General features: G+C 38.4%; 1 protein-coding gene across 1 annotated transcript; it reads right to left on the reverse strand.

Annotated features, from left to right (window-relative positions):
* Positions 1-965: 965 nt before the first annotated feature.
* LOC311036839 (lysozyme C II-like) lies at positions 966-5,773 on the reverse strand. Its single transcript, XM_084045844.1, has 5 exons — positions 5,640-5,773; positions 4,977-5,079; positions 4,031-4,192; positions 2,886-2,964; positions 966-2,105 (listed from the first exon to the last, which is right to left on the reverse strand). The coding sequence occupies exons 1-5, from the start codon at positions 5,667-5,669 to the stop codon at positions 2,039-2,041; spliced, it is 441 nt and encodes a 146-aa protein (XP_083901970.1). The 5' UTR covers positions 5,670-5,773; the 3' UTR covers positions 966-2,038.
* Positions 5,774-12,464: the final 6,691 nt, after the last annotated feature.

Raw genomic sequence — 12,464 nt, forward strand, 5'->3', positions numbered from 1 at the left:
GTTTGGTGTAGAGGGGGAAAAGAGCAGTAAAAAAATCTGAAACACAATTTTAGACAATGTAGAGGGGGTCCCTGCTTCATCTTTCTCTCGGCTAGGGGGTCCTTGGCCTGAAAATGTTGAGGACCCCTGCTATGCTCTAATCTAAACATGTACCAAAGCAATTACCAAATCACAGTCATGAAAGCAATGAAAACGTTAAGGTTTTAAAACGTGCAAAACGTATTAGTGTCACAGCTTGGCTTTGATCTCAACCAGAGCGTTAATTATTTTTAAGTTATACTTGTGTTCAGAGTTTACATGCTTCTAATACAGCGTTTCAAACGTTAATGTTTTCACACTTATTAATCCAGGATAATCAGGCCACATTATGGCATAGATTAGATATTGCCTTTTTTTTTTAATTGTATTTTTTTTATTTCTCATAACATTTACCAAAACAATGTGTTTGAATTGTGTAATAAATAATGTGTCTTTGTAAAATACATGTGTTCCTTCAGCAGAGCTGTGGTTGATGTATATAGATCTACATTTTAAATCATTATGTGCTCTTAGGTTTGTTTAATTAGCAATCTGAAAAAAAACTTTCAACACAAATTGTTTCTATAGGGTAGTTGATTCTTTGGTCTTTGCTTCCTAAATGTTGTTTAAACCAGTGGTTCTCAAACATTGTCATGTCAAAGACCCCCAAATTAATATGTAGACTATTTGTCCGCAGACCCCCATCTGACAATACGTTGTGTCAGCCCCCCCCCCAACATAAAAGATATTCCACATATTAAGAAAAGATTTCTGCAAGCTCACAACGTGTCGAATTGCGACGCGTTGTGAGCTTGTAGATCTGTCACTTTTTTGGGCTTGTTTTTGTAGACCTGGTCACTTGTTTTCTGTCACAGAATCTGGCAACACTATGTGGCAGACAGAATCTGGCAACCCTGTCTGGCAGACAGGAAGAAACAACAAACACATGACAGAAGATTATAGTTTATTCTCTTTCTTTTCAACTGTTATTAAGTTATGAATTCAGTTTATAAATGAATTTAAGAAGCTAAGTGTGAGTTATTTTTGGGCTTAAGACAAACAGATGGACTTTGGAGACGTTTTGGAGAAGTTTCAATGAAAGAAAGAAGATCAAAGGTAAGAAATGTCTTTTATAAGTTGGTTTTGCTTTCATTATGATTGTATTTCAGAGCTTTTCTGCAGATCTATAGACCTGAAACAACAACATGAACACACAGAAATATAGACCTGAAACAACAACATGAACACACAGAAATATAGACCTGAAACAACAACATGAACACACAGGTGTGAACAATGATACTAATCAGTGGTGGAAAAATCAAATTTTTTACTCAAGTAAAAGTATTAATACTGCACTGTAGAAATACTCTGTTACAAGTAAAAGTCCAGAATTAAACATGTACTTGAGCGCTATTTAAATGAACAATTTACCATTTATTTACCATTTAAAAAAGTATTGATATCAAAATATATGTAAACAAATCTTTAGAAAATGGCAGATCTACAAGCTCACAATGTGTCGCATTGTGACGCATTGTGAGCTTTTAGATCTGCTATTTTCAGATGGATGAAATGTATATAAGGCTGAAGTGGTTAATGTATGTTTTTGTAATAATAATCAAAATCTACAAAGTAACTAGAGTTTTCAAATAGGGAGCCCTTAGCTGAGAGGTATATATATATATGGAGGTATTTATATTTGTGAAAATAAAATAAGTTCTCAGAGAATTTCTTATGAATGCAGATTGTTGTTTAATGATCAAATCAAAGTTATTAACATGTGTGTGGATGAATGACTTATAGGCTAGACAGAGCAGAATAATATATATATGTATTTATATCATTTATAACGATCAGATCGAAGTTATTAGAAACATTTATGTGAATGAATGACTAGACAGAGCAGAGAGATATATTCCCTCATATCCACTGGATGGATGATGGATGGATGATGGATGGATGATGGATGATGGATGATGGATGATGGATGATGGATGATGGATGGATGATGGATGGATCACAGTTCACATCCATCCAGCCAGGAGCTCAGGTCTTGGTACTGACAGTGACGACGCCAAGCCACCCTAAAACATAACCATAAACACATAACCATAAACACACAGCCATAAACAAATAACCATAAACAACTAGGGTTGCACTTACTGTCTGATATACTATTATAATACCAGTGGTTCTGTAACTCTTTAATTTCAAGTGTACTAATGGAGCCAAATGAACCACTAAGGGTCCATTTGGTTCATGTGTACACTCTCAGAGTTACAGACCTGTAAGGGTCCATTTGGTTCATGTGTACACTCTCAGAGTTACAGGCCTGTAGGGTCCATTTGGTTCATGTGTACACTCTCAGAGTTACAGACCTGTAGGGTCCATTTGGTTCATGTGTACACTCTCAGAGTTACAGACCTGTAAGGGTTCATTTGGTTCATGTGTACACTCTCAGAGTTACAGGCCTGTAAGCGTCCATTTGGTTCATGTGTACACTCTCAGAGTTACAGACCTGTAAGGGTTCATTTGGTTCATGTGTACACTCTCAGAGTTACAGGCCTGTAAGGGTCCCTGGACCACACTTTTAGACCCTCTGTAGAAATGTAATGGTTTTAATGGTTGTCATGGTTACTGTGGAAACCTTTCAGGAAATGGAACGAGAACGTTCAGAAATCGTGAAAACAGCAGATCTACAAGCTCTCAATGCATCGTGTGACATGTTGTTGTGACCTTGTAGATCTGGCTATTTTTTTCTTGATGAAAAATCTAAAAAAGTTGAAATATGAAGATGGTTTCTGCTTAGCAACACCTGTGTTTTTTGCTACTTAAAATAAAATTAATAATAATAATAATCTCACCATGCTGCGATGCCGTTAGGATCCTGAACAACACGTTTAGCACAACGGATCGCTACACTGACATCATCAGTCAGCAGATCTGAGACCAAACACACAAAATACATCTGTATTTAAATATACATCTGTATTTAAATATACATCTGTACTTCATAATCGCATACATCTGTATTTAAATATAAAAAGTAAAGTTAAAACAAAAAGTATTTAGTTAAAAGGTTAAAGCACTATATTCTGATAGTAATCATTGCTATAGAGTGTTTGTTCAGTAACAGGAGTCTCCCCGTCTCTCCAGCTCTTTAATAAACAGAAAATACATTTTCCGGTAGGTGTCAAAATCTCACCAATCAGGAGAAAGTACCCATTTTTAAGCTTCATTTTTATAGTGTTCCAGTTCCAATTTTGCATGCTCATTACTTAGTGTCATCACTTCCAATTTCACATGTTTAATCTATATCCTGATTAAGTTCTCTATCCTGATTGGATAAATTTGGAAATGAAACTGAAACTGAAACGAAATGCATTTTCTGTTTAATAAAGAGCTGGAGAGAGAATATACATCTGTACTTTATAAACACATAATTGTGTAGTTTAATAACAAACACATCTGTACTTTATAAACACATACATACATCTGTAGTTTAAAGCGGACGTTCACAGAAACAACAGGTGATGATTACATTATAACATTATAAAACATACATTAACCACTTCAGCCCTATTTTATACCTAGGCTATTTGAAAATAGCAGACCTACAAGCTCACAACGCGTTATGAGCTTGTAGATCTGCTATTTTAAAACATTTTAGTATGTTTACTTTTGGTACTTTGAGTACATTTGGATACCAATACTTCTGTACTTTTAATCAAGTAAACTTTGAATTCTGGACTTTTACTTGTAACATTGCAGTATTGATACTTTTACTTAATTAAAACATTTGATTACTTTTTCCACTTCCACTACACACACACACATACACACACACACACACACACACACACACACACACACACACACACACACACACACACACACACACACACACACACACACACACACAGTCACACACACGCACACACACACACACACACACACACACACACACACACACACACACACACACACACACACACACACACACACAGACCTTGGCACCGGACCCCACACACGTTGACCCCTCCAGGGGTCTGGTAATCGTCACACCAGAAGCGACTGTTGAGCTGGAAGATCCCATAGTCCGTGGAGCCGTCTGTGTCGTGATTGGTCGCCTGCGTGTTGTAGTCCGACTCCCACTTGGACAGACACACCCCTAGGGTGAAAAAACTACAATCATCAGCGTTGCCATGTCTGTTTTTTATAAGCGACGTTGAGCTTGTCTTTCTGTAAAGTCTCTTGTAAATATTGGTAGTTGTGTTTTTTTGTATTTGTTTGTAAAGTGGAGTTGATTATTTAGGCTTGTTTTCTAATGTTGTTTAAGCCAGTGGTTCTGAAACATTTTCATGTCAAGGACCCCCAAATTGTTATGGATTTTTCCACGGACCCCATCTGAAAATAATGTTGTGCCAGGGACAAGATTTGAAAATGTTTCAAAAACATTTAAAAAACAATAATCTCCAAGTTTTCTTTGAAAATAGCAGATACATAGAGATCTGTTATAGTTATTGTCTCATTCCTGAGACAATAACACAGTATGTGACTAACTGAAGTTAATAAGATCAAAACTATATATAAAACATTGTCTCTGAAGCTGAATCATCAGTGATTAACACTGTGAGAGTTGTTTTAGACTTTATATTATTCTGTTATTTAGTTTTACATTGATGTCCTACATAGCGGACACGACAAATATTGAATTATTGGCTCAGGAATCTGTTTAAAATCTCCATGAATTCAAGGCTTCATGGGTTATAGATCCATTTGGTTCCATTTGTACACTCTCAGAGTTACAGACCTGTAAGGGTCCATTTGGTTCCTAACTATCAGTCATTTTGCTGGGGACCCCCCTGGAACCCCCTCAAGGACCCCTGGGGGTCCCCGGACCACACCTTGGTAACCGGTGGCCTGAACGATAAACAATAGGTTGTTGTACTCACAGTTAGGCAGGCTGTAACCACGGTAACCATCCATCCCATAGCCCTTGAGGACCCTGGCCCACTCACATCGTGTGAACACCTTGGCACTGGACGCTCCCACCAGCTATGGCAATGTGTCAACATCATGGAATATTAGTTGATGATTAATTGTCGATCATACAAATAATTGCAATGAACAGTTTTCTGAAAAACGTATGTTTCAATAATATACAGTATAGATATCATATAATATATATCATATAATATACAGTATATATATCATATAATATATATCATATAATATACAGTATATATATCATATAATATATATCATATAATATACAGTATATATATCAGTGGTTCTCAAACTTTTTCATGCAAGGAGGACCCCCAGAATTATATGTATATATTTGGCTGCAAACCGCAAAATAGTTCTCAGAATATAGCTCTGTTTTACACAATGCTAAATATAGCTCTGTTTTACACAATGCTAAATATAGCTCTGTTTTACACAATGCTGAACCGCTCCAGCTTTCCCCATGTCTTTCTTAAATAGTTTTTACTATGTTTTGACACATGCTTTGGCAATGTAAATGTATGTGTTCTCATGTCAATAAAGCTCAATTGAATTGAATTGAATTGAATTGAATTGAATTGAGTAGAGATTGAATTGACAGAACTTACCGCCATGAAGACAAACAGCAACGTCTTCATTCTGGATGTTTATGAACGTCCACAATAATATCTCTCTGTTTATGTAGCCTAGTGTACCAAAGGGAAGTGTTCTGTACTCTGTGCTACGCGATGCTGAAATGCCGTATCCTGTGAGGGGAGAGGTTTACACAGCTACTGTATGTGACGTGTGTCAATCAGCTGACCTGATTGACGGTCTACTGACAGGAAGCTCACCTCATCCATTCTACTTCCTCTTCCTGTCAGCGTTTTCACTGAATGATGTTTGTGCTTTGCAGAGTAAAGAGTAAAGTAACCATAAAGGTTGTCATAGATGTGTATCTCCCTGCTCTTAAATGGTTGTCTTATAATATGCTGAGCAGGGAGTAATGTTAGCAGAGCCAAGATCAAATATGATATTCACACTTTATATTCTATTAATACAATGTTGTGAAGCTATCAATGTCCTCAATCTATTCATTATCATGAATAGATTATCATATATGTAATATATGTATGTATATATATATATATATATAATATCACACATGATGAAGCAGCCTTTGTGTCGGTCACTTCTCTTCACCTCACAGAGGGAAGTGTTTGTTTACAACGTCAGACTAACTTCTGTAAAACTGAACGTTTGCAACTTTCACAAAGTAAGAAGAAGAAGTGAAAGATGACATTAAGGAGAAGTGCTGCTGTGTGTAGTCATGGGTTGTGTGTTTTGTTTGGTTTCTTTTGTTTGGACACGGTCGAGGCAGAAGGCCCCCACCCTAGAGCCTAGGGTCTGCCTGGCGTTTCTTCCAGTTAAGAGGGAGTTTTTCGTTGCCAAATTGCTTGCTCAGGATGGACTGTGGGGTCTCTGCTCTACATTAGAGTCTTGTTTCTCAGGATGGACTGTGGGGTCTCTGTTCTACATGTAAAGTGTCTTGTTGTTCAGGATGGACTGTGGGGTCTCTGCTCTACATGTAAAGTGTCTTGTTGCTCAGGATGGACTGTGGGGTCTCTGCTCTACATGTAAAGTGTCTTGTTGTTCAGGATGGACTGTGGGGTCTCTGCTCTACATGTAAAGTGTCTTGTTGCTCAGGATGGACTGTGGGGTCTCTGCTCTACATGTAAAGTGTCTTGTTGTTCAGGATGGACTGTGGGGTCTCTGCTCTACATGTTAAGTGTCTTGTTGTTCAGGATGGACTGTGGGGTCTCTGCTCTACATGTAAAGTGTCTTGTTGTTCAGGATGGGACTGTGGGGTCTCTGCTCTACATGTAAAGTGTCTTGTTGTTCAGGATGGACTGTGGGGTCTCTTCTCTACATGTAAAGTGTCTTGTTGTTCAGGATGGACTGTGGGGTCTCTGCTCTACATGTAAAGTGTCTTGTTGTTCAGGATGGACTGTGGGGTCTCTTCTCTACATGTAAAGTGTCTTGTTGTTCAGGATGGACTGTGGGGTCTCTGCTCTACATGTAAAGTGTCTTGTTGTTCAGGATGGACTGTGGGGTCTCTTCTCTACATGTAAAGTGTCTTGTTGTTCAGGATGGACTGTGGGGTCTCTGCTCTACATGTAAAGTGTCTTGAGACAACTTGTTGTGATTTGACACTTTAATAAAATTGAATTGAATTGAATTGAATAGTAGAATATAAGTACACACTGTGTAGTCATGAAAGTGTGTGTGTGTGTGTGTGTGTGTGTGTGTGTGTGTGTGTGTGTGTGTGTGTGTGTGTGTGTGTGTGTGTGTGTGTGTGTGGGGATGTGGTGAGATGAAAGTGAGAGAGAAAAGAGACAGTTTGTGGAGAACTTTATTGTTTCATGACATAAAGTATGACATCATCCTAATAGTTACATTGAAATGAGATATTCCTCTAAAGCATCTAGAAATGTAAAATAAATAGATAAATCTGCAGGTGACCGAAGGTCAACGGCCAAAAGTGACCTTTTATAAATCTCAGCCCCTGACGACCAGAGTATCTGAAGTATAATATATATTATGGATATAGAGAGTATATATTATAACACACAGAGTATACAGTCTGTACTATAATAGTATAATATATATTAACGTCACCTTATTAAACTAATGGCCTAAGTCATTTTTTGAGGAAAATTATATTTTTGCCTAAGTCAGGTCCTCATGACACTGGCCACCTCTGGTAAAATGGCCCATCTCCTAATTGAAAAGGATCATGCTGTTCACGCCCCTTTTAGTATAATGGCCTAACTCCCTAGTGTGACTTAGGACAAAATAGGCCCTTTGTTTGGCCTAAGTCACACGGTTTTGTGACTTAAGCCAAATTATTTACTGATTTAGGCCATTTTGTAATTTGTTTTGCTTTTTATTTTGGCCTAAGTCAGGTTTAATCCTATGTAAACCTATTTATACAACCGCTCCATAACCAAAAAAGCAATTCAGATTTACAGTGATTCTACCCATCCTCTTCACTCTGAGTTTCACTTGATGCCATCGGGCAGGAGGCTTAGGGCAAAATTAGCAAACAAGAAGGGTTACAAAACGTCGTTTGTGCCAACTGCTGTGGACATTTTAAGAAGAAGAAAATGTTTAAATAGTCTAAATTGCCACTGCTCATGACCACTGTTGTTGTGTTAATGTGAGTGCATTTTTATATAGTATTTTAATGCACCTGTGTATTTTTGTAATGTTTTATTGTTGTAACTGACTGCTGGTGTGCCAAAGACAAATTTCCATTTTATGTCAATTTAATGGACAAAGTTTTCTTTATCTTTATCTTTATCTTTAAATCTCTTATGTTACATAACTGACAGACCGTGTTATTTCTATTTAAATAGTCATAATTTGTTATAAACATTTTGGGTGAAATGATTAAGAAATATCATATAGTTTTGTTCTGGATCAGTTTTTTATTTTTCCTGAAAACCTTGAAAAAATGACTTAGGCCATTAGTTTAATAAGGTGACGAATGGATATAGATATTATATATTATATATTATAACACACAGAGTATACAGTCTGTATAATATATATTATGGATGTAGATATTATATATTATAGATATTATAACACACACTCACACAGAGTATACAGTCTGTAGTATATTAATATAATATATATTATGGATATAGATATTATGGGTTGGTGTTGATAGAACACACTATGGCAGAATGCAGGCAGAAACATGGACATTTACTCTACACTGCACTGATGGGAAGTGAAAGTAAAATGTTATTTTATTATTATTATAATTAACTCATTATTCTATTCATTTTATTATGTTTTTTAGGGGTGTTGACATGACAAAACAGCCCAGGGTGAAGCAGTGTTCCTTTACATGATGTTAAGAGGTAAGAGACAACTATATCCATAATATATGTGTGTGTGTGTGTGTGTGTGTGTGTGTGTGTGTGTGTGTGTGTGTGTGTGTGTGTGTGTGTGTGTGTGTGTGTGTGTGTGTGTGTGTGTGTGTGTGTGTGTGTGTGTGTGTGTGTGTGTGCGTGCGCGCTTGCTGGTGTCGTGCACGGGAGAATTGCCGATCTACAAGCTCTCAACGCGTCGCAGCTTTAAAAGGTCAATTTGAACACATTGAAGATATAAAACACATTAAAGATATAAAACACATTAAACACATTAAAGATATAAAACACATTAAAGATATAAAACAAAAGGAAGGACAACAGTAGAGTATGGTGGACACACAGTTAATGATGTCAAACAGTGACCTCCTGTGGACAGAACCTGCCAACACACTGCTTTATGAGCATAGGCATTATTAATTTAACACGCTTTAAGAGCCGGTGGTAACTGTGACTGTTTTAATTTAACACGCTTTAAAGGAGCTACACCATGAATTTAAAAAATAATAATAATATTTGATATCATATTGTTTATGTCCCTCAAACGTTTTTCAAAAGGTTTCAGCCTAAATCAAGCCTCAGATATACTCATTCCAACTAACTTCTCTCTGGCTTATAAAGCACTTTCACCTGCAATACCACATTGTCCTGTTTGGCACGGGGCGCTATTGAGCCAGTTTGTATGCATGTCATGTCCTGGTTCTGTGTGGAAAAAGTAAAAAAAAAAAATAAGAAAAAATTTAAAAAAAAATAAAAATGAAAAAAAAAATATATTTTTTTTTTTTGGGATTTTTTTTTTTGGTTAGAACTGAAAAACGGGAGGAATTGTTCCCAGACGTGACGTAGGGTGGGGGAACAAATCTGACGGACTGTTTTCAGACCAATTTACATGAAAACCACAGATAGCCTATGAAAGCCTGCATGCTCGAAGTCGGGTATTTGTTGGAACAGAACAGAGGTGGGGGAGACCAAAAACACACAAAAATGAAGAAAAAGTTAAAATTCATGGTGTAGACCCTTTAAGAGCCGGTGGTAACTGTGACTGTTTTAATTTAACACTCTTTAAGAGCCGGTGGTAACTGTGACTGTTTTAATATAACACGCTTCAAGAGATGGTGGTAACTGTGACTGTTTTAATTTAACACGCTTTAAGAGCCGGTGGTAACTGTGACTGTTTTAATATAACACGCTTCAAGAGATGGTGGTAACTGTGACTGTTTTAATTTAACACGCTTTAAGAGCCGGTGGTAACTGTAACTGTTTTAATATAACACGCTTTAAGAGATGGTGGTAACTGTGACTGTTTTAATATAACACGCTTTAAGAGCCGGTGGTAACTGTGACTGTTTTAATTTAACACGCATTTAGAGCCGGTGGTAACTGTGACTGTTTTAATTTAACACGCTTTAAGAACCGGTGGTAACTGTGACTGTTTTAATTTAACACGCTTTAAGAACCGGTGGTAACTGTGACTGTTTTCATTTAACACGCTTTTAGAGCCGGTGGTAACTGTGACTGTTTTCATTTAACACGCTTTAAGAGCCGGTTTTAATTTAACACGCTTTAAGAGCCGGTGGTAACCGTGACTGTTTTAATTTAACACTCTTTAAGAACCGGTGGTAACTGTGACTGTTTTAATTTAACACACTTTAAGAGCCGGTGGTAACTGTGAGCTGGTGGTAACTGTGACTGTTTTAATTTAACACGCTTTAAGAGCCGGTGGTAACTGTGACTGTTTTAATTTAACAGTCTTTAAGAGCCGGTGGTAACTGTGACTGTTTTAATTTAACACTCTTTAAGAGCCGGTGGTAACTTTGACTGTTTTAATTTAACACGCTTTAAGAGCCAGTGGTAACTGTGAATGTTTTAATTTAACACGCTTTAAGGGGTGCAGTACGTTAGTCCGACAGCGCATTCCTCCGACAGCGCAGCGCTCCGACGTTTCCAATACTAAACCCGAACCAAACCTGGACCCTAACCCTAACCGCACACGGATGCCACATAGTCGGAGAAAAGGTCTGTCGGATTAACGCATGCCTCCCCTCTTTAAGAGCCGGTGGTAACTGTGACTGTTTTAATTTAACAGTCTTTAAGAGCCGGTGGTAACTGTGACTGTTTTAATTTAACACGCTTTAAGAGACAGTGGTAACTGTGAATGTTTTAATTTAACACGCTTTAAGAGCCGGTGGTAACTGTGAATGTTTTAATTTAACACGCTTTAAGAGCCGGTGGTAACCGTGACTGTTTTAATGTAACACTCTTTAAGAACCGGTGGTAACTGTGACTGTTTTAATTTAACACGCTTTAAGAGCCGGTGGTAACTGTGAGCTGGTGGTAACTGTGACTGTTTTAATTTAACACGCTTTAAGAGCCGGTGGTAACTGTGACTGTTTTAATTTAACACTCTTTAAGGGGTGCAGTACGTTAGTCCGGGTGCAGTACGTTAGTCCGACAGCGCATTCCTCCGACAGCGCAGCGCTCCGACATTTCCAATACTAAACCCGAACCAAACCCGCACCCTAACCCTAACCGCACGCGGATGCCACATAGTCGGAGAAAAGGTCTGTCGGATTAACGCATGCCTCCCCGTTAGTCCGACAGCGCATTCCTCCGACAGCGTAGCGCTCCGACTCTTCCAATACTAAACCCGAACCAAACCTGCACCCTAACCGTAACCGCACGCGGATGCCACATAGTCGGAGAAAAGGTCTGTCGGATTAACGCATGCCTCCCCTCTTTAAGAGCCGGTGGTAACTGTGACTGTTTTAATTTAACAGTCTTTAAGAGCCGGTGGTAACTGTGACTGTTTTAATTTAACACGCTTTAAGAGACAGTGGTAACTGTGAATGTTTTAATTTAACACGCTTTAAGAGCCGGTGGTAACTGTGAATGTTTTAATTTAACACGCTTTAAGAGCCGGTGGTAACCGTGACTGTTTTAATGTAACACTCTTTAAGAACCGGTGGTAACTGTGACTGTTTTAATTTAACACGCTTTAAGAGCCGGTGGTAACTGTGAGCTGGTGGTAACTGTGACTGTTTTAATTTAACACGCTTTAAGAGCCGGTGGTAACTGTGACTGTTTTAATTTAACACTCTTTAAGGGGTGCAGTACGTTAGTCCGGGTGCAGTACGTTAGTCCGACAGCGCATTCCTCCGACAGCGCAGCGCTCCGACATTTCCAATACTAAACCCGAACCAAACCCGCACCCTAACCCTAACCGCACGCGGATGCCACATAGTCGGAGAAAAGGTCTGTCGGATTAACGCATGCCTCCCCGTTAGTCCGACAGCGCATTCCTCCGACAGCGTAGCGCTCCGACTCTTCCAATACTAAACCCGAACCAAACCTGCACCCTAACCGTAACCGCACGCGGATGCCACATAGTCGGAGAAAAGGTCTGTCGGATTAACGCATGCCTCCCCTCTTTAAGAGCCGGTGGTAACTGTGACTGTTTTAATTTAACAGTGTTTAAGAGCCGGTGGTAACTGTGACTGTTTTAATTTAACACTC

Source organism: Gymnoscopelus microlampas (genome assembly GCF_963454915.1).
Source record: "Gymnoscopelus microlampas genome assembly, chromosome: 20".
Lineage (NCBI taxonomy): Eukaryota > Metazoa > Chordata > Actinopteri > Myctophiformes > Myctophidae > Gymnoscopelus > Gymnoscopelus microlampas.